Here is a 22,114-nt window from a genome sequence, read left to right as displayed (position 1 = left end):
TAATACTTGCCTTTGGATCTTTACGATGTGCTTTTTAAATAATACATTTCCTGAAAGCAGGGATCAATGAGACGGGAAAAACCCCGACTTCAGCCACATGGTAGCAGTTAAATTGCCAGACCATTAAAATGGAAACATTTCCCATAGAATTGGATCTGCCTGTGAAGAACCCCCCCCCCCCTCATGTGTAGTATAAATGAAGGTATACTCTACGTTCTTGTTCTTACAAAATGTAATTTTATTGGTCAGTTAATTTGCATACACAAAGTAGATGTGCCTTTTACCTGCGAATGTGGCATTTTGCCATTGCCCCCCCCCCCACAGTATTGAATGTTCTAGGGTACAAAAAAATTAAATAACATAACTGTATTAAATCAGTAATTCACAGATGATTCAAAAGAAATGTTACACTCACTTTGCACTGCATAAAAATGAAGGATTGTGAATAAGGTATCTTGGAAACCATGAACTGTTCAATCTTGAGATTTTTATATATATAAACAATTCCAGTATATTTGAACATGTGCATTAAGTATTATAAAAGTGGTTTAAAAGGAAATAAAATGTTACAATCATTACCCGTGCTATAGGTCCAACAACTTCCTCCACCCCCCAAAACACACAAAGACATGAATTACTGTCCTATGTGCACACATGTGGTCACGCAGAGAAACACAGTAGGCACAAGTCCCGACCAGCGGGAAAAAGGCCCAGTACAGTTTGTACAGTTTTTGACCCTGCCCTGCATTTTCCATGAATTAACATTTAAAAATAGTTTTGTAGTACTACTTAAATACCAACGTATCCTTCCTGTCTAGGAATTTGTTGTGACAAAACTATAGATTAATCATACCAACTGCAAAAGTAAATTTCAACCTTAAGTTGAACTTTTACTTCCATTTATTCATGCAGGACTATTTTTACCAGTCGAGTGAAAATTGAGTATTTAACATCTCCATTGTAGCCGTGTGACACCTTGTGCTCAGAGCTTCTGTAAGAAAAGTCAAGGTGTGTATACACTGCATGTGTATAACCATAACTCCACTCAAGTCCCTTGTACATTCATTGTACCATATAGTGATGAGTGCTGAATGATGCTCAGGCCATGCTGAGGTGGTTGTTTTGGTCCCCAGGGAGATGAAGTTCTTTTTTGATAGGGGTTGGTGGTAGAACGGAGCCTCGGGATTTGGATTTGAAAAGATCAGACACGTAAAATGCCTGAAGAAACAGACTGTGAGGAACATAGAGACCTCAGAAGCAACAATGCACATGCTCTTAGGTTAATAAATTGTTTCAAATTTAAAACCTTATATCCAACAGGGTCATCAAATATTTGAAATTGTAAGGGATTCATGCAAGCATGCTCAGTGTGCAACATTACCGGGTGGGTTTAAAAAAAGAAAATAAAAAACTAATTTCAGGTTTTTGACTTACAATGCAGTAGGCCACCAGGGCTCCCTGACCAAAGCCAGCCAGAACATCGGTGGGGTGGTGCTTGTGGTCAGACACTCGGGACAGGCCAGTGTACAGTGACATCATAAGGACAGTGAACTGGATGAGTGGGCGGAGTAAACGGGCTCCTCGCCACGTCAAACGCGACTGCAGGTAGAACTATGGGGAGATGGCATGGGGCTCAGTTTCACCACAGCTTGCGGCTAAAGTGCAGACAATTATATCAGTGTAATGAGTAGATACGCACCGTTAAGTAGAGCATGGTGTACATCGAGAAAGAGGCGTGTCCTGAGAAGAAAGACTTCCTGAAGGAAAGAGTGGGGATAAAAATAAGCATTACCCAAAAAACTACAAATCAAAATACAAAGCCTGCATTCACTCCTTCATACAAAATCATATAGACAAGAGAAAATTATTTTATTGGGTTTACTAAAAGAAGATGGAGATTTTGTGCTGTAGGCTCTGCTTGCACCTTCACCACTCCTGCAGCCAACACTATGCTTCTAAAGTGCACTAATTTCACATTAAAGGAAATTAGTGTTTTATGGGAAAGCGTTGGATATTTCATTAAATAGCGATGCTCAGCTTGGTCCATCAGAGCTCTAAAACTACTTCACACTAACCCAAACCCACCACTGAAGCAGAAAATGAAAAGCAGACCCAAAAACAAACAGTGGGTGCAGCTCCCAGCAACCCAAACAGAGCAGCGCTGCATCACATTTTCCATGTTTGGCTTGTCTACAGCGCGTCTACAGTGTGTACCTGGACTCCAGAACTTTGCCGTCGTCTCCTTGGCATGTGTACTCGGTAATATAGCCCAGGGAACAGTTAATGGTGGTGAAGTCAGGCCTGCACACGTCCAGGAAGTGAGGTCGCAGCCGGCCCACTGACACCTTAGCTAAGTCCGTGAAGGACTGGCTGACCGCACAGCCGAAGGTGAACACACCCACTTGTTTGTAGATAGCGGAGATGTATGGGTTTCTTACAAAGGCCTTGGAACCTTGGTGAAGATAGTGAATTCTGTAGCTCTCGCCAACGACTATCTGCATGTAGAAAGATGGCACAGAGTTATGGTCACTGTGGAAGCCACCATATGCAGCTAAAATCAAGACAACTCAGAACACTGACATTACAATTTGTCAAATTGCGCTTATTCTAGTTCCACATGTGTTCTTACACAAGCTGTACAAGGGATGGAAAAAGTAAGAATGGACTGAGCCATGCATTGGTGCGCTTGTTGAGTAAATAGAGAGTAAACGTGGAAATACATCATGCCTTTCAGCTCTCTGAGAAGATTGAAAACAGCAACCTTCTTAATTCTTTACCTTAACTGGGATTCAGTTAAGGTAGGAGGACACTGCAAGCCCCCCATTACAGATGGATACTTTGCACGCTGCTGCTGCCAAAGGCAACATTACAGGGAGCCTGAAGTCCATGGAGCAGCTGCCTGCTGCATGAGAAGCATGAGGAAGGGGGCAATGGGCAGGGGGCGGGGGACGTGCTGCTAATTCAGGCCAGCTGCTGCTGCAGCGGTGGTTTTAATCAGCAGGAGTGCTGAGCTGGTTGCCGCAGCTCACATTTACAGCCAGACATGTTTGTTCTCCCGCATCCGGGATGTCTGCTGGCACAAATCCATCTGGGATCAACTGCAAACTGTCCACAAACCTCACCATTTTCTTCTTGAAAAGCAAATTGGTGTCAGTGATTGATCTAAATGAACTTTTCCTCCCTCCACAGTAGCCCTTGGAGCCAATAAAAGGGGGACAGTAAAGAAAAAGCAGAAAAAGAGAACCACCACCTTTCCCTGTGACCTATGAATGGAAGAGAAAACAAAAGAAGGGGACTCACTGAAAGGATGACGATGAAAATGCCAGCAAGGGACAGGACAACATCGCTGATGGTGTCTCCATTTTTTGACCTGTACCTGATAGACTCGTCTTGACAGTGAAACCCACGCTTGTAGGGGCGGACCGCACCAGATTCTATTATCAGGAAAGGCAGGCCAGCTGTAAGAGAGGAAGAAAGAATGAAGACGAGTTGGTTTGAGGACTTCACACAGTTTCTACTTAAAAGCCACATACCAGGGTATCTGGAAGTTCCGCTGTCATTTCATTGTAAAATCACAATCAAAGGCAACTTGTTCCAGCAAAAAAAAGAAGTTCCAACTGTTATATCAACTAAATATCAAAAATTACCAGAATATTTGAATTAATATCCTCTATTTGAAATGAAGTGCACCCTTGGGGTATTCCATAAAGCAAGAACAGAAAACTGGTAAGTCAGCAGTCTCCATTTCCCCAAAGGCTTCAGCATTTTCTTCCTCTTCTAGACCAACCCCCTACATATCCTCTCTCAACACATCTCAGCATCTTTAACTGCCACATCCAGCTCTGCCTGCTGTCATTACATCAGTGCCACCATCTCCACCACATTACATCACTTGTTAAACTTGCCTTTCACAAATCACTCCTGCCACTCTTCTCCACCCATTCCACCATCTTTCACACTTCCCTTGCTTTCAGCAATTGAATAAACACCAAGAATTGAAGCAACCATGATAAAACAAAAACCAGCGAGCTGGTTTCCATTTAACAATAAATGGAACCTTGTAGTAAAGGCAATACAATGATATCTTTTAGCTAGAAGTCATTGTTGGTCAAACTTGGGGACCTGTTGCATTGATTGGACAAAAATATGTACAGAGTTCACAGAGTTGATTGCATTTATTGTTGGGAAAACTAAGGCAAACAAACTTTGGAGTTGAAAATTACTAAAAATGCTTAATCATTATATTAGGTTGGAAAGACATAAATGGTTGGAAACCTTGGCACATCTCAGTCGCTCGGCTTAAAAAAAAAAAAACAAAAAACAAACAGATGCTGAAAGACGCTTCCCACAAGACATCTGGAAGATTTTCCACTCTCCAGCCCTGCTCTCACAGAGACAGTATGCAACCCAAACATGTGTATTTTAATCTAAAGATTAAAGAAAGACGCACAATCGTTTCTGTACTCTAGAATATTGCAATCCCTGACAGTGTGCACACATACACACACGCAGCTTCTGCTTTTCCAATCAAAGCAGGTCCACACCACGTGTTCATGCAGGATTCCACAGCAGACCTTTCTAGACCCGTCTGGCCGATCCTCATTCTGAGCACTTCCCCATGCGGTCACTCTCTTCCAGCCACATCTTAGGAAAGAAAACACAGACAGCGAGATATCGGGTGTCCTGTGAGGTCAGATAAACATGCTGGGCAGCACGCTGTAAGCCACAGAGGACTGCTTCAGGTGAATGAAACCCTTGTTCCACCTCAGGAGTTCGGTCGCAATAATAAAACACGACCATGTGTGTTCAACCTTAGCTCACTGCCAGTAGAATTCAACTGAATTGATGCGGAGATGCTGCACACTGACAAGTTATCCTGCAGGATCGTGTGCCTTTAAACTTTTGTTTAAACACATACACAGGGAAATGAAATGGAAATCTGGGGAAAATGAAAGAGAACTGCTCACCGAGGAATAAGCAGAAGAAGTCCAGTCCGATGAGGAGTCTCCTCCGGCGGTGCTCTTTGGCGTTTCCGCTGCTGAGCGCGGTGTGGATCTCCATCTCCTTCTCGCACAGTAACCGCTGCATTGAGCTCCAGCTGGACGTAAAAGGAGCCAGCAGGTTTTCCGTGGCAGGACAGGACTGATCTCCTCTCCTCTCCACCTCCCCGGGACAGAATAAATCCTGCAGGAAGAGACGCGCTCCACCCCGCAGAACGGAGCTCGGCCACACCCAGCCGAAGCTGCACCTCCCCACTTCACATTCCATCCATCCTGATCAGATCCAGCAGCCACGGCTGGAATTACGCAGTGACCGCGCAGGAGGAGGATCTAGTAACTTGAACCCCGAATGCAGGGTTGCGTCCACGTCGAGAGATACCGCGCAAACAGATTTAATTCGGGAATTTACGACAAAAGCCTAAACCAAAAGCGGACTGAGGCTTTCGAGGGAGAAGCTCTTACCTCCCTTGTAATACTATTCATTTTCTTCCACTTTCAAACATTTATTTTTCAGACTCAGGTCTGTAAATACACAGAATACAGAAAATAATAACCAAAATATAGACATTTACATGAGAAATCAACTTACACACGACCATATAGTTTGCGGATTCACCCAGACATGGCATGGAATGTATAGGTTTGTTTTCCATTCGTGGATTAAACCTAGTCCTGGACTAAAAGCACTTTTTAAAGTAGGGGAACTTCATTGAAGTTCTCTTTTAGTCTATAGTATTACGACTAATCCATGAACGGGGAAACTGACCCTTTGATCTGCTCACTCCTGCAATGATAAATAATCTCTTTTCAGCAGGATTCTCATCATTGTACACAACTGCTGCATGCTACATGCCAAAAAGTCTTCATGTTTCTTAATGGCCTGGATGGTTGGAACAAAAACTTGCTGGCAGACGTTCCACCAGGACAAGGGTTGGGAAATACCCTGCTTTAAACAGAACTTACAGTTGTTACTTATATACATGGGTCTCTATATTGAATATATCTTAAATCATTTCACTGATCAGGTGTGCAATGAGATTCATCACTGGGAGTATATTAAAGCATAAAGGAGGAGTATTGTAGAACCTTACTCCTGATTAAGTATATTTATTGAATTCAACTGAGAAGTCAACTCTGCAAAATTGTCTTACGATGTCCAGACACAAGCATCAAATCTCAAATGCCTGTATCAGACATACAGGCATACCTCCAACGTGGAACCAACCGTGGCAACAAAGGAACCTCACAACTTCAAACCCCAGGTCCTGTGCCAGCGAGGTCACAGGTCATCAGCATAGAGATCTGGAGGTGGCAGGAGCTCCATGTCCACAAAGCCAATGGCCTCCTCCTCCTGTTCCTCGCTGTCAGGCACAAAAGCAAAATTGCAGGGAACACAGAACAAATTACATAAAATATATTAAGACTAGAAAAATAAATAAATAAATAAATCACTGGTTCACAGAAGATTGAACAGAAATGTCATCAATTCTGAGCTTTTTGCCAAATTTTCCAATTTACACTAGGAGGAGTCAACAGCAAAGCTTCTTCTATTGTGTTCATTATCAATGGGGACTTTAACCATGTGGATTTAAAAGCGGTGCTCCCCAAATTCCATCAGCATGTTAAGTGTGCTTCCAGAGGAGCAAACACACTAAATAAGGTCTACACGAACACCAATCTAGACTACAGAGTTAAACTGCTCCCACACCAGGCCCAGTCTGACCCCATGGCAGTGCTGCTGATTCCTGCATACGCCCCCCTCCACTCCAAATCTGCTCCAACTATCACATGACCCATCACAACCTGGCTTGAGGATGCCTCTCTGCAGCTGCAGGGCTGCTTTGACCGAACCAACTGGGACATTTTTTAACAATTTGACCTGGAACTACAGCGTACCGTCCTATATCAAGACTTGCATAGAAACATATCCTGGTCAGGTGGCAGTGGTGGCCTAGCGGTTAAGGAAGCGGCCCCATAATCAGAAGGATCGAATCCCGATCCGCCAAGGTGCCACTGAGGTGCCACTGAGCAAAGCACCGTCCCCCACACACTACTCCCTGGGAGCCTTGGCAACAGAACCAGTCATGGATCTGCTGAAGGTGATGTTGAACCTCTTCTTTGCCCGCTTTGAGGTGGAACCACCAGAAGCAGCTGTTCCAAATGCAGCAGCAGCTCACATCAACTTCAACAGGTGAAGGAACTGCCGCCTCCTTGGTTCCCTGGACGTGTGCTGAGGAACTGTGCAGAGCATCTGGCCAGGGGCTTTACAAAGATCTGTCTTTGTACAACCTGTCACTGTCCCAGGCCTCTGTCCCACCCAGCCTGAAATCCTCAACCATTGTCTCCTTACCAAAAAAAAATTTTTTTTTTTAATCCATAAGCTGCCTGGGCAGTGGTGGCCTAGTGGTCCCGTAATTAGAAGGTTGCCGTTTCAAATCCCGACCTGCCAAGGTGCCTCTGAGGTGACATTGAGCAAAGCACCGTCCCCACACACTGCTCCCCGGGCACCTGTCATGGCTGCCCACTGCTCACTCAGGGTGATGGGATAAATTTCACTGTGTGCACAGTGTGCTGTGTGACAATCACTTCACTTTATTATTTATTATTGAATGACTATTGACTAGTAGCGCTCACACCAGTGCTTTGAGAGACTGGTTCATTCCTCCCACCTTTGATGCACACCAATTTGCGTACGGGGCTACAGAGGATGTCTTCCTGACAGATCACAAACTATTTAAATAACAAAACACCACATTTACTAAATCACTAGCCTGCCAATGACATCTGAAGTCTGAAGGTTTGACATATAAAATTAGATAAAAAATAGTTACCACTTACATATAAGGTGGCTCATCTACATCACACAGAAAGCCTGTGAATTAAAGGGTTTAACATTAATTTTGTATTGTATTAACATTTAAAAAAAAAAAAACACAACAATGCAAAACATCATTCATAATGTCTCACCGCTCACCTGGATTCTCAGGGCTGTTGGCCAGTATGGCACATCATGGGGAAAAAATAATTTTAGAAGCCATTCTGACTGAGAAGAGTACAACATGAGAGAGGTAGAGTAATGCTTTGTACTTTGCCACTGTTGCCTCCTCATTTTCTGCTGCATCGCTGGAATCGTTTTTCTTTGCATGCTGGAAAAAAACTGCCAGCTTCTGAAGGGCCTCGTGCCTCACACTTACACAAAAAAGAGGATCGGAATCAGTTCTGCCCTCATTAGACCAAGATTAAACACAAACACTTCACTGGAATCAAACGCACTCTGATAGTTTATCAGCAGGCTGATAAACTCCAGTCACAGACTTACTGTGGGTGGATATCCTCCATGGCACCATCACTCTGAGAGAGGTGGGTGCTGTAGGCTGTCAGAGGATAGAGAGGATAAAGCCCACCATGCCAAAAACAACGCTACAGAGGAACTCACACACGTCTGCTTACGTATATCTGGCAGAGACACGGCACGACTTTGGCTCCTGAAAATGAAGCCATTTTTTCCTTGTTAAATAAAAGCTTCATCAAAACAAATTACAAGCAAATAAAAAGGTCTCACATGAGATCTGCAGTTGGTGACAGAGTGTCATCGTCACATGTCCACTCCTCACTGTCATCTGTGACTGAAAAAACACATGACAAGAAAGTGTTGGATCTGTAGGTTTCATCCAGTCACACAAACAAAAAGCACAGACTCACAGCTGCTATTGAGCACGGTGTTATGAGACGGGGATCTGAAACAAACCACAAAAAAGGTGTGTCTAACACACAACTTTATATAAGAAAATGTATTAAATGTCTGGGCGTGAAACACACCTGCTCCCCACACTGATTGAGTCCCCCTCATTGGCCCCTCGACTGGCCCCCTGTGACACCTTCTTCCCCAGCTCCATCATCTCCTTAATGTTGAGCTCCACGTTCATCACGGAGATGTAGCCATCTGCACAAAGCTTGGCTGTCACACTGTGGTACAAGCCTCAAACGGACATATGAACCCAGCATCCAGAACCATAAAGGAGTGCATTTCAGAACTGGGGAACCACTTTAAATATGTTTTTCTTTGATGTTGAACACCCCTGCTGGTTGGCTACAGTACCACCCGTGTGGTTCTGTTTCATGAGGACTATTTCTACAAACTTGATTCTGCCAGTTGTAAGAAGACATGGTTACAGAATGGACTGAATGAACAAAATGAATAATTGGCACCATGAACGTGGTTGATTAGGTTGATTTTCTACAGAGCAGATGGTAACAAGTACACATTTACCATATGTTGGTACCATATGTTAGTATGGGGGGGGTTGTGTGAAACATTATTTCAATACACAGTATACTGTGTATACAGTACTGTATTGTACTTACAATAAACCAATCTTGAATTTAGATCTATTATTATGCCCCGGCAATATTAAGCACAAACTACAGATCCCATAATGCAGTGCATACTTTGCAGACACTCATTGCGTGGGGTGCTCAGTTTTCACACAGCTCTTTGGTGACTTTGAAGCATGAAAAAAGAATTTTGAGCAGCTTCAAAACCCATTTGCCGTTGACATGGAAACTGCTTCTGTACAGATTTATCTGCAGTGTAAAGATCGCCTTCGGCAACTAAAGCACAGCACTGATGGGATCTGTAGTTTACGCGTTATCGGCCCTTCATATCAATGGGACATAATAATAGAGCTACGTAAAGTGATCGACACCCTTGCCTTATAGGACTGTTTAATGTGGGGTTCTTATGATCAGGTAATCCAAATCTTATTAAACAGAAGAGATGAGCCATTGAGCAGATAAAGTTCCTGCATGGTTTATTCTTCTTAATTAGCAAAGCAATGTGACTTGAATATCACATGCCACTCTGGTTCAGAACACAGGCACTTACATTTCTGGTTTGTGTCGCGGGCGAGCCATTTTCCTTTGGGACAGTTGGTGGTGCGGATGATGCTGACAGTGTCACCACTCTTCACTGGTAGGTCGTGTTTGCGGACTTTCCCAGCCACAATCACCCTGGCATGGTACATGGGCTCCTCCTGCCCAGTCACCTAATTCAAGTAACCTGCCTTTAACTTACATTTTTTGTTTTTAATTGATCGCAGAGAAAACCAATCGTTGTCCGTTTTACCTTAAATTTCTTTTTCATTTCATTTTCTTTCTTCTCCCTCTCTTTCTGCTCCTTTTTCTCCTTCTCCACACGCTGTTTCTCCTTCCTCCTCTGTAGGATCTCAGGACTTCCACGTTCCTTCCTACAGGATGACGCAAAGTAAAATAATAAAAACGAACACTAATGGCTTACCGCAAAAGCAACAAAACTTCTCACAAATCCAAAAATTACCGACATGGAAACTAAAATTAAAAATACTTGCTACCACTGAGCAAGATGCTCTTGTGAAGTCGCTCAGGGGGTTATCCACGAAGTGGCTCAGGATAAACATAGCCAACACTCTTATTGTAATGCAATGTAAGATAGGGAGTGGTGAGAATTTGCTTTAGTCAATTGAATAAGCCACCATTATTTGTGTTCATTTATAGGTCCCCGATTATGAATATTTCCCATGTGAGATTATTTAACATTAATACGGGTTCCCCTGGCCTGTCTATGGTCCTGCAGTGGCTAGAAATGGTGATAGGTGTAAAGAGTCCTTTGGCCAATCTGCTTCACCATTAGGAAAGTGGCAGATCAGGCGGTCTGATCTGGAAAGGTTACACAACTTATTGTCTGCATCAAACATTAAGATTGGTGAATGGTGTTAATGTAATTTCTGCGAATGTCTGCTCATTTCTATAGGCCCACCTCACTCCTCCTCATTATCAATTAAAGCTACAGACACCGAAATGGTGCGTCCTGGGGAAATCTCATTGTAGGACTGGATTAAAGTGGCTGTAATTCTGCACCAAGGATAAATCTGGGAAAGAGACTTCAGATACAGTTTTAGGGGACAACTAAAATAAAAAAAATATTCATGTCTGGAGACCTTTAATCCTGTTTGGCAATTAATGTTAAAAACAAGCAAGATATTGTCCACCTCACTACAGAATAAAAGTAATTAAAGTGTGTTTTATTATATAGTGATATATCCGTTGGGTCTTCCATATCAGGTTTTACAACCCAAGTTGTAGTGCTGGGAATTGGATACACATGTAAAATCTGATGGCAAAACTATGCTCTCCTCACGCATGAACCACATTTCACTGTGACATTTTAAATTGTGTTTTAAATACCTGTCGCCAAGTGTGTGATTGAAGCCATAAAGATCCCCCTTAACAGAGGGCCTGAAGCAAAAGAAAAAAAAAATAAAAATCACAACGCCACATTTGGGGAAATAAATGAATAAAACCACAAGAATAACACAAACCAGTGAGTGACAGACCGTACACTCTTCCGTGTGCCCTCCTTCTGGCAAAGCAATAATAAGGCAAATCAGCCATACCAGCAGCAGAGTGGACAATGTGCAGGGGTTCCATTTTTATTATTGAGCAGAGCACAGCCGGTTATTAATCAAGCACTCATGTCTACTGATTATGTGAAAGTGACATTTGTGGGTGGGCTTTGTAAAAAAACTAAGTGTGCAGTAAATAATACTTACCGCCGGGGGACTTTCTGCATATGGATCTGTGAACAGAGAAATAAATTGAGTTTTTAAAATAGCAGGGCAACACCAATCCAATCCAGGCTGTGCGCCATACAGAAAACCGCAAGCAAAAGCAACAGCAGCCTTGGTAAGAAACTGAACTACAGATATTTTGATATACACTACTCAAAATAAGTTAGGGATATTATTATTTACATGAGGGCTTTTCCTATTTGCTCTGAATTTTAATGAAATTACCCCAAAAATTGACAATAACAGGGATAACCCCAAATAACAAAAACCAACAATGTCAGTAGCCGGTGTTTCCACAATTTGCCGCAATCACAGCTTGACAGCGACGTCTCATGCTCCTCACCAGCCTCATGTTGTTGTTCTGAGGCAATGCGTTCCACTTCCACAAGTGCTACACGCAGTTCAGCCAGGTCATGTGGGGGTATGATCATTCAGTCTCTGCTTCAACTGGTCCTAGACGTGCTCTATGGGGTTCAGGTCAGGGGACATTGATGGCCGTACCACATGAGTCACTCCAACATCCTGCCGTGATGTGGTGGAGCATTATAATCCATGAACAGCAAGTTGGGGGTGTGCTGGCTGAATGGAGGGGTGATTATGGGTTCTATGATGTCTCTGGGGTAAAAATGTGCAGTGACTGAGCAATGTACAATAACCAAATCTGTTTTGCGCTGACTGGTGATTCCTGCCCAGACTGTTGCACCTCCTCCACCAAAGCAAAACCTGGGGACCATGTTGACCTCTGCGTATCGCTCACCTCGCCTTCCCCGGCAATGCAGTGGAGTCACCTGCAACGGTCGTCTGGCATTGAAGCCAAAGTGGAGGAATCGGTAGCAAATGGTTTGTCTAAGAACCCTAGAACCCTCGCATCTCATAAACGGGCCTGCAGCTGTGTGGCAGTTGTATAATGATGTCCGAGTGCATAGGTCCTCTATGTACTGCTCATCATTGCGGCCTGTCACTCCACTCCTGGGGCTCCATGGGGCTCCACTCCTGGGTCTGTCATGAACGCTGCCAGTAGTTCTGTGTCTTGATGCAAGTCTACTGATGACACTTTGAGACACACCAAGTTCACGAGCAACATCTGACTGACTGCCACCGACCCGAAGGCGACACTGCTCATCCGTTAAGTGACGTTGCGTGTTCACGGCTGTTTGAATGATGAATATTTTATAATTTTATACCCACAGAATGTTGAAATTGATTGCCACATTGAGAAAGGTTGTCTCTTGGTATTGTCCCCAATATAAGGCACACCTGTACACAATGAGACCATTAAATGGAAAACACTAAATGAGGTGTGTGTCACCCCAATACATTTGCCTCCCTATCCTGTCTGAACTGAAACAAACACCATATTTATGACATCCACTACGTCTCTCACAATATCCCTAACTTATTGTGAGTGGTGAATATAATGAAGTTTGACCATAAATGCAGATATAAGGAGGCCCTTATAAGGAGGTATATTCTGTTATTTTCATGTTTAGTTTAGATGAGGGGTGTTGTATACCATCAAATTAACAGATAATTTAGCATCTTTATGTACAGAACCTGGGCGTAGTAGATAGATGGTGCAACATATAATATATTAAGTCCTCCTCTCCAAGACACAGAACTAGACAGCCTAACTTGCTTCTTTTTATTTGCTCTTACGTAGCACCAGGAAAACTTGAAACTTGTACGGATGCATGTGTGTCAGAATCTTACTTTTTGGAGGTCCTTTGCGTTTTCTTGAGTTTTGACCAAACTGAAACCTTTTGACAGTCTGCACATCTTCATAAACATTGTCACTGAGTTCATAAATGCTGTCCCTCCGGCCAAAGCTGTCAAAACCAAAAGCATACAACAGGCGTGGGGGAAAAAAATGAGATCAAATTACCCACAATGCCGCCTGGTCATAGAATAGTAACCTGGGTTCTGAGGGAAGTTCATCAGGCACATCTGCAGGGAGGGGTTCTGCTGTCTGCTCCCCATGTCCTCCAGAATCCTGGTTCCAGGCAGCGACCGCAGATGCTTCAGAATCAGCTGCAGTCTCCAATGATCTGGACCTCGGCTCTGGGAGAGAATGGACCCGAGTGTCCAAGCCCTTCGGCAGTGCAGAGACTATAACTGGGGCTTCAGATCCTGCAGGCACCAAGTCCAGTTTTGAAAGGTCAATTGCAGAGACCTCTATGTTTTCTGGTTCAGGGAAGTCAGGGAATTCTGGAGCTTCCAGTTCCAATTGCTCCATACCCTTCTCCTCTGGGGCTTCTTGTTTGCTCACTGAAAACAACAGCAGAAGTGTTGGTAGATCTGTACAAACACTACTCAAAAAAACAGAGCAGCAAGAGCAGTACCATTTTGAGGAACATTGAAGGTCCAGTACAAGCTGAGGTCTACCACTGGGGGTCGCGCTGGCTTTGCCGGTGCAGGGCCGATGGACCGCTCATCAGGCAGGAACTTCACTAGTGGAGTGTGAGAGCTGCATGGCTCACCACCACTCTTCAATGCATGCAGCTGCACTGCAGGAAGGGACAACATGGACTGAACATAAGAACCTTCATTACAGATTACAGAAAGGCCAGGTATGAAAATGAATCTGAAATAAATACAACTTACCACGAGAAGTGGCACTGGCCGGAAACAGAGATGAAGGAGCGTGGTAGGTAGTGGCATGGGTGAAGCCCTCACAGTGAGGAGGAAGTGGGGTCCGATCAGACGCCAAATTCTCATAGTCGGTGGACGAAGGAGGGGGGCTAACTGTTGGCGGGGAGCTGGAGTAGAAACCCTTCGGTCTTGCATACTCCAGGAGCTGTTTGGGGGAGAACTTCCTCTTTGCTTTTTCCATGGTGCTAAGGACACCGTGGTCAGTGGGGGAGGCAGGGTCAGCTTGAGGTGGGGTTTCAGGACAAGGATGTCGGGATTCACGCTTGGAACCCTCCCTGTTACGAAAACAACCGTGTGCTGGCTTTGCTGCCCCTACAGCAGAACCTTGTTCAGCTTCTTCAGACTTCAGTGGCATAAAGGCCGCCTTCTGGCACGTGCTTGTGGGAATCGCTCCTTTAGGTGGCGAGTGGTGTCGGGGTTCAGCGGAAAATGGAATGGGCAGCACCAGGGGCAGGTGGATGTCTTTGAAGAGGGGTTTTGCGGTGCCAACATGGTTGGAGCCCACGGTGCCGCTAGTAGCAGAGGGATGGGCTGAAGGCTGCTCTTTCACGGGGACTTTTGGAAGGACGGGCATGGTCTTGGTTCCCACGGACGTGTTGAAGGAGGTCATTAGCGATGCACAGCGAGGCCCTGCAACAGGGAGGCGCCGGGGCTTTCCCGGAACTGGAGGTCTGCTCTTATCCTGCGCCTCCTCTTGGAATTTGGCCCTCAGGGATTTGACATTAATTGAAGACTCCTACAAGCAGTTAAGGATAATGTCAAATTCTCTCTCATCACAGATGTCAGGTTCTCAATGGGTTAGCAACAACTCCCTAAGTCATTTACAAGCTTTAAGAACACAATGGTTTCTTCCTTTTAATTATCAATTTGTGCAAAGACAATTAAAAAAATAAAAAATACTTACCATGACAAATTAAACGCTCAGTTTGTTCTGGGCCCTCAGCAACGCACACGGAGCTTACACATCGGTTGAGATGTCCTGAAAACACACGAACACGCCGCTTGATATAATATATATATTTTTTAAATCTCATAGCGCCCCGGGGTGAAGCTCGCGTAGCTCGTGGTGGACCTACCTGCTCCATTCTGTGCAGTACTGAGATAAAGCACGTCCAAAATAAATTATAATAAAAAAAAAAAAGACACAGGTCAAGGTGCCACTTCAGAGTGACTCTTCTCGACCTAAACCCGCGGGATTTAACTTCTCGTCTTTCAGGCCCGTCTGCGGTTCCCGGGTTGCCAGATTTTGAGCAAAAGATTAACAAATGCACTTTGGTTATAGTAAAGTTCTAACATGACAAATCATATTCGCCGTGCAGTAACAGGAGAATACATCATACCCTTTGCTTTGTTAATACGGTATAGTGCGATTACGGAACCAAAATAAACTAAACTACTAAAAATTCTTACGGCGTCTAATGAGTGGACTTGGCAACACAGGCGCTTCGAACCTGGAGCTCAGTTTAATAATGGCAGGCTCTGATTGGCTACAGGCGGACACCTGACTTCCAGGCACTGGAACGCGGGGACCGACTAAAACAGAAGGAAGATGTCGATTAGAAGCGACTTTTAACAGCACAGCGGATTCTGCTCGGGGCAGGAATGAACCCGATCAATTTCACCCACTACTACGTCGATAAAACAGGGGGCAGGGGCGCCTCTATGGATGGCATTGCAAGAAAATGGATTTTCCCGGACATGAATAAATATGGCCTGTGTTTACCCTCAATGAATCATTCACTCTGGTGTTTGTTGTCCAAAGTAACAAACTGCTGTGTTGTTCTGAGGGTGAAGCCACAGTGGTTGGGTCTCAGCCCATCTGCACAATGAACGTACAGAAAGTGGCGTGGTGGCTTGTTCTGGTTGGTCTCAGTGATTATGCTGCAGGCTGGACAGTGTTTTGGGATGGACCTGAAAGCAGGTATCGTGTTTATTAATCGTTTTCCGTCAATTTCTGATCTTAACAGCCTTTGTTTTGCTTTAAGGCCTGGACGAAACGCGACAAGGAAAGTGCGAAGCCCCAGCACTCCTGCTCCGGTCGACTGCCGGCTGAAGGCATGGTCATCGTGGACCCCATGCAACTCCTGCAAGAATAAATCGGTATGATGAGATGGTCCAGTAGGTTGCGTCGGGCCGCAGGTCTGTTGCAGCTCTTTTGTCCTGTTGCAGTTCCGTTTCCGGTATCTGGACCAGGCATCGCAGTACGGGGGGACGGAATGCCTGGGCAGCCAGTGGGAAGAGAAGCTGTGTCCATCAGCTGGAGTGTGTGTGAGGGAAAGTGTGTGTGGGGATGACTTCACCTGCAAAGAGACGGGTCAGTCGGATAAAGAACCCTGCACTAATGAAATAACGATAAATCGACAGACAATATATTTTTATCAATGTACATTTCATTTATATTTATACATAATATAGGCACATATATTAATATAATAATATAATATTGAGCACATATGCTTGACCCGAATGAATTGAAATCAATGTAACAGCCAGAATCCAACAAATTGTAAGCAGCTCCACATGTTCACAATATACAGCTGTGCCACATCTGTGCACCCTATGTTATGCTCCACTTTATACAGTCCAAAAATCCATCTGAATTTTATCATTATTTCTTAATAGTGATAAAGTGCTAACTGGGAACCCCTGTCCAGCTCTTCAGCGTTTTCATGTCCCCCATCCGGTGGCTCCATGCTTCCTTATGTGATATTGAACACCAGAAAACCTTCACAACAGAGATAATTACGTTTATGCACGTGGTTGCTATATGAATGACAAATGTTAAGATACAGTACTGTGCAAAAGCCAATACAAACCAGCGAAAACCAAACCACTGTGTATCTAATCTTATCTAAGATTACTATATCAAATTTTACACTTACATTTACATTTACAGCATTTATCAGACGCCCTTATCCAGAGCGACTTACAATAAGTAGTTACAGGGACAGTCCCCCCCCCAGAGCAATTTAGGGTTAAGTGTCTTGCTCAAGTACACAATGGTAGTAAGTGGGGTTTGAACCTGGGTCCAATAGTTTCCTTATTTCGGTAACAGTGACATGACGTGTGGAGAGAAAGAGACTCTCCTGTTGTTCTCTGAGAAGCAATACAATATTGTTCTCCATCTGTAGACTTCTGCTTGTAGGAGATCATTCATTACTGGCGAGACCGACTCCCAGTTCTTCTACCACATCTCTACATATCAACATTATTGCCACTTTCACTTTTTAAATCTTTGTTATTTGTGTGTTTTACTCTTTTAGACAGTCCCTTTCTGAACAATTTCAGAGTTGCTGTTGGGAAGATGAAAAACCTCAAATTAGTTTCACCAGTGCTTATAACTTTTGCACAGTGACGTAAAGCAATTATCATCTGCTAAACCATGTATTAAAAAGGTGTCAATCAATTAAATTAGTTTTTTGCATGCAGGTCATTGTATAAGCAAGCATCTGCGCTGCAATGGAGAACCCGACTGCGGCGATGCCACGGATGAAGATGAGTGTGAAGATGTGGACATGAGGAATGATAAGTGCAGCTACCTGTTTCCTATCCCAGGCTCTGAGCGAGCCACACAAGGGTACACACTCTCTTTCACTTACACACAAAAACACACACTTCATTATGACACACTATGCTCATAATACTCAGAAATACACAAGTAGAACCTCGTGCATGTAAGTCTGAGGTCCCTTCATGTTTGTGTGATATTAATTTATTTAAACTTCATGTCCCGTGTTTTTCATATTGACCTTTGTAGCTATAATATCGTAACGGGAGACTTTGTGCTGCGCACGCTGGATCCAGAATACTACGGTGGGACTTGTGAATATGTCTACAACGGCGAATGGAGAAAACTCACGTATGATGCCTTCTGTGAGAATCTCTACTACAATGATGATGAGAAATACTACCGAAGACCTTACAACTTCCACTCCTACCGCCTCATGGTGTGTCAACATGCTCCTCTTACCTGCTTCAGGCCAGCTGAGCCACGCCTGCTCTCCAACATGAAATGACTTCAACATGTGTATCCATGTATTTAAAGCCAATGTGACATTACTAGAGTCTGCATTTGAACTTTCAGGCGCAGGCTGCATCTGATGGCTCAACTGAGTACTACGAGGATGTAACAGATTTCCTAAATGCCCGGAAAACCGACAAATCCTATAACTGGGGTTTCACTGTTGGTGTCTCTGTAGAGGTGGGCTTGTCTGGTAGCCGAGAATCTCAGTTCCTGACCAACATATCACAGTACAGCAGTCAGGTAATAGTGTGAGCTGTTTGGAAGAGGTACATTTGCATTTACAGCATTTATCAGATGCCCTTATTCAGAGTGACTTACAATCAGTTGTTACAGGGGCAGTCACCCTGGAGCAATTTAGGATTAAGTGACTTGCTCAGGGACACAAGGGTAGTAAGTGGGATTTGAACCTGGCTCTTCACGTTCATAGGCAAGAGTGTTACCCACTAGGCTACTACCACCCCTGACAAAGTAAAAAAAAATCTAATATATAATATAAGCATAACCCACCTTTGTGTTTATTAACTTAATTTTAACCAATCTTTAGGTTGGTTTCAAATGAGCTGTAATAATGTAGGTCAATGTGTTAACAAAATAAACAAAATATGAGTTAATTAAAAATTGTAATTAATCATAAAACCTGTTGTATGATATATACATATCATAGCTGTAAATAGAATGTGCTATTTCTATTCAGAATGTGGGCGTGGCCAGACTGGTATCCACCGTACAGACGGCTCAGTTTAAGATGCGGAGTAGGAACCTGGTGTTAGATGATGACCTGCTAGTGTCCCTGCTGGAGCTGCCGCAGGAGTACGACTTTGGTTCCTACGCCCGATTCCTCAGCCTGTACGGCACACACTACATCACACAGGGCTCCATGGGAGGGCTTCTGGAGTATGTGGCTATCATCGACAAACAGGCCATGGAGAAATCGGGTAATTGACTGAATTTATGACAAATAAGTCTGCTAGTGATGAGCCATAATGTCATGACTGCTCTGTGAATCTGAGCTGAGGATGAGGAATTTTGTTCTTGTTTGCAGAGGTGCGTGGAGAACAGGTCGGGAAATGCTTTGGAGTTTCTCTAGGACTGTCTGATGAAGTTAACATTAAGGTTTCAGTGAAGACCTGTGATAAAGTGGCAACACTGAAACAGGGTGTGTATTTAATCTCATTTTGTACAAGCAGCAGGTTCTTCTGGGCGTCACCTTTGTGTAGATTAAATAACTAAACTGTGATGGACGTTGTTTTAAAAAAAAAGTGAAGTGCATCTATTTCACTGGGAACGAACGATTTCAACGTCCATCAGATTCTTTATAAAATTGTTTTATATAAGGATGCATGCTTGCTCTCTTCAGGTGGTGATTCCTCTAAAAGTTTCATCAAGGACGTGATCACGTTGGTCAAAGGAGGCATAGCTGACAGCAGCGCTGGAGTCAAGGCGATTCAGGATGAGACAACTTTCAGGAAGTGGGGTCGATCGCTGAGGCACAGCCCCGCCCTTATTGACGTTCAGGTGAGTCTTTCTGAAGTGTCCCACATATAGTATGTGTATAAAGGAACAGGAACAGTTTTTTTCCCCTCACCAACACCCTCCTAAACTGCTGAATTGTCTCACACGTAGCAACTGCACTTTACAGCATGTACATTTGTGGTATTATTTCTGTATTTTCTATATCTTTGTATTTTCTGTATATAAGATTTAGCCTGTTTTCTATATTATCGTTGTCTTGTGCTTGAGAGACAACATTGACCAGAATTAGTGCTGCACGATGAATCTAATCGTAATCGCGATGTCAGTCAGTGCGATTAAATGAACGCAAAAAGATGCGATTTAAATGATTAGTACATGGATTGGATCGGCAACATATCCGATCCATTCTCTCATCCTCAAAGTTTGCGAGCTGACTGAAGTCTCACTTCAGTCGGATGTGACGTGTTTGGTCACATGACTTTCGATTCGGAGACATATGGTTAGACGCCGCATGACGCGCTGCATCGTACGTCAACGTCGCCGCCATATTGCGAAAGGCTCTGTTGTGGCGTGAAGCATATACATGTCTATGGAGAGAAGTGCATAAAAATGTCTTACTCTTGTGCTGCTTGGGGCTGTACAAACCGCTGTACGGTCCAAACCAGATCCCGGGGGATTACATTTCATAGGTAAAGCTGGACAATTGTTTTGAATATATTTGGCCATTATAAAATCCCGTTTTATAAGTCTTAACCTTAGCTAAGCTAGGCTAAGCTAGCGAAGCTATACATTCGTGTGTTCAAGTCAGCATCCAAACAACGTTTTGGCTAAACGTAGGCATTAACTATTTAGATTGTTCTTAGCTGTTTAGTTAACTTTTCTCAAACTTTGAAGGTTTCCTAAAGAAACCTCAGTTTACAAATCTTAACCTTAGCTAAGCTAGCAAAGCTATGCATCCCTGTGTTCAAGTCAGCCTCCAAACAACATTTTGGTTAAACGTAAGAACTATAATACGGGATTTTATAATGGCCAAATATAATCAAAACAGTTGTTTAGCCTTACCAGTTTTTGTGATTTATTTAATTTTGTAGAATATTGCATTTTGAAAGCACTGGGCATTTCAGGTTGTTATAAGTAGTTTGTATGTTTCACTCTGAAATGAAACATTTCACTATTAGTATGCGACTTTTCATTGATATACAAGCAAGTGTCCTTTATCATATCGCAATCGCATATCGCAATATTGATCTCAATAATCGCAATATGTCTTTTTCCCCAAATCGTGCAGCCCTAACCAGAATCAAATTCCTTGTTTGTGTTCGCTCACATACTGATAAACAAAGGTACGGTACACTCAGCTAAAATACCATAGTTAATTTTTTTTTTGTGTGTGTGCATGACTTATACTCTCCAGATTCTGCCCATTTACGAACTCATTCGGTTCAGTACAGCTGAGCCACAGGTCCGCACACATCTGCCCCATCTGAGGAGGGCGTGGCATGAGTACCAGCAGCAGTTCAGCTCCTGCCGCTGTGGCGCATGCTGGCACAATGGCGTGCCCATCCTCAGTCGCACCTCCTGCAGCTGCATCTGCAAACAGGGCTCCTTGGGCAAGGCCTGTGAGGAGACGCACAGGAGAGGTGATGTAGTGTGGAGGCAGCCATGATGACATGAAGCATTAACAAAAGCACTTAACAAAAGACAACAATATAATTCTTGACATCAGTAACCATGATCTATTGGGTGGTAGTAGCCTAGTGGGTAACACACTCGCCTATGAACCAGAAGACCCAGGTTCAAATCCCACTTACTACCATTGCGTCCCTGAGCAAGACACTTTAACCCTAAGTTGCTCCAGGGGGGGACTGTCCCTGTAACTACTGATTGGAAAGTCGTTCTGGATAAGGGTGTCTGATAAATACTGTAAATATAAATGTAGCTATTAGTAATCCAAAACCACTATGATTCGAAAGTTTAGATTCCAGGTTTTTATTTGTCACGTGAATGGTAATTGGTTGAATTGGCTTGAATTGATCTATGATCCTGCAGGTACTACGGACGGTTCATGGAGCTGCTGGGTCACCTGGTCACCCTGTCAGTCTGGCAGAAAGACTCGCACCCGAGCGTGCAACAACCCCATGCCTGACAATGGTGCACCTTGCCGTGGAAGTGCACAGCAGACCCAACACTGCTGACAGTTCAGGGCTTGGCCACCAGGAGGCAACGAAAGAATGTCCTATATTACCCTGATGAGTGTAAAGCTCTGTTTTATCTGACAAAAAGTGGCACATAAGCATTGAAATCAGGATTGTTTCTTTAATTAAAAAAATAATATCCATACATTTCTTATTTCTGTGGTTGAT

At 43.7% G+C, this 22,114-nt stretch overlaps 3 protein-coding genes across 5 annotated transcripts; 1 reads left to right on the top strand and 2 right to left on the bottom strand.

Moving 5' to 3' along the window:
- Positions 1-220: 220 nt before the first annotated feature.
- Positions 221-5,405, bottom strand: LOC114788198 (phospholipid phosphatase 3-like). 2 transcript variants are annotated; one of them, XM_028976510.1, is made up of 6 exons: positions 4,968-5,405; positions 3,301-3,458; positions 2,215-2,495; positions 1,700-1,757; positions 1,435-1,611; positions 221-1,231 (listed from the first exon to the last, which is right to left on the bottom strand). In XM_028976510.1, exons 1-6 carry the CDS (start codon positions 5,266-5,268, stop codon positions 1,202-1,204), a joined length of 1,005 nt encoding a protein of 334 aa, XP_028832343.1. In that variant the 5' UTR covers positions 5,269-5,405; the 3' UTR covers positions 221-1,201. The 2 variants fall into 2 exon arrangements, with proteins under 2 accessions (XP_028832343.1, XP_028832342.1); XM_028976509.1 differs by having other exon boundaries at positions 221-1,218.
- An 823-nt stretch (positions 5,406-6,228) lies between these two features.
- LOC114787909 (uncharacterized) lies at positions 6,229-15,460 on the bottom strand. The gene is made up of 20 exons (XM_028975831.1): positions 15,331-15,460; positions 15,159-15,233; positions 14,207-14,990; positions 13,945-14,109; positions 13,519-13,870; positions 13,316-13,431; positions 11,588-11,613; positions 11,357-11,397; positions 11,223-11,273; positions 10,126-10,246; positions 9,886-10,045; positions 8,820-8,943; positions 8,703-8,737; positions 8,563-8,626; positions 8,451-8,485; positions 8,320-8,374; positions 8,088-8,189; positions 7,975-7,988; positions 7,839-7,872; positions 6,229-6,361 (listed from the first exon to the last, which is right to left on the bottom strand). Exons 2-20 carry the CDS (start codon positions 15,159-15,161, stop codon positions 6,280-6,282), a joined length of 2,364 nt encoding a protein of 787 aa, XP_028831664.1. The 5' UTR covers positions 15,162-15,233; positions 15,331-15,460; the 3' UTR covers positions 6,229-6,279.
- A 312-nt stretch (positions 15,461-15,772) lies between these two features.
- c8a (complement component 8, alpha polypeptide) lies at positions 15,773-22,032 on the top strand. Of its 2 annotated transcripts, XM_028977772.1 has the most exons (11): positions 15,773-16,175; positions 16,240-16,354; positions 16,424-16,568; positions 17,684-17,831; positions 18,012-18,201; positions 18,339-18,518; positions 18,973-19,213; positions 19,321-19,434; positions 19,636-19,793; positions 21,166-21,391; positions 21,801-22,032. In XM_028977772.1, exons 1-11 carry the CDS (start codon positions 16,081-16,083, stop codon positions 21,944-21,946), a joined length of 1,758 nt encoding a protein of 585 aa, XP_028833605.1. In that variant the 5' UTR covers positions 15,773-16,080; the 3' UTR covers positions 21,947-22,032. The 2 variants fall into 2 exon arrangements, with proteins under 2 accessions (XP_028833605.1, XP_028833604.1); XM_028977771.1 differs by having other exon boundaries at positions 16,052-16,354.
- The last annotated feature ends 82 nt before the right edge of the window (positions 22,033-22,114 follow it).

This window comes from Denticeps clupeoides, chromosome 4 (genome assembly GCF_900700375.1).
Source record: "Denticeps clupeoides chromosome 4, fDenClu1.1, whole genome shotgun sequence".
Taxonomy (NCBI): Eukaryota; Metazoa; Chordata; class Actinopteri; order Clupeiformes; family Denticipitidae; genus Denticeps; species Denticeps clupeoides.
This window is presented reverse-complemented; position numbering and strand designations above follow the sequence as displayed.

Excerpts from the sequence above, each read along its gene's own strand:
- c8a (XM_028977771.1), top strand. The coding sequence starts at position 16,133 with ATGCTGCAGGCTGGACAGTGTTTTGGGATGGACCTGAAAGCAGGTATC. Across the intron at positions 19,214-19,320 it reads ACAGGCCATGGAGAAATCGG|AGGTGCGTGGAGAACAGGTC; the intron begins GTAATTGACTGA and ends TCTTGTTTGCAG. Across the intron at positions 19,435-19,635 it reads AGTGGCAACACTGAAACAGG|GTGGTGATTCCTCTAAAAGT; the intron begins GTGTGTATTTAA and ends TGCTCTCTTCAG.
- LOC114788198 (XM_028976509.1), bottom strand. The coding sequence starts at position 5,268 with ATGGAATGTGAAGTGGGGAGGTGCAGCTTCGGCTGGGTGTGGCCGAGC. Across the intron at positions 2,496-3,300 it reads TTTTCATCGTCATCCTTTCA|ATAGTCGTTGGCGAGAGCTA; the intron begins GTGAGTCCCCTT and ends TTCTACATGCAG. Across the intron at positions 1,758-2,214 it reads GGCAAAGTTCTGGAGTCCAG|GAAGTCTTTCTTCTCAGGAC; the intron begins GTACACACTGTA and ends TCTTTCCTTCAG.
- LOC114787909 (XM_028975831.1), bottom strand. Across the intron at positions 11,614-13,315 it reads ACGCAAAGGACCTCCAAAAA|ATCCATATGCAGAAAGTCCC; the intron begins GTAAGATTCTGA and ends CTCTGTTCACAG. Across the intron at positions 6,362-7,838 it reads GTAGATGAGCCACCTTATAT|CGAGGAACAGGAGGAGGAGG; the intron begins GTAAGTGGTAAC and ends TGTGCCTGACAG.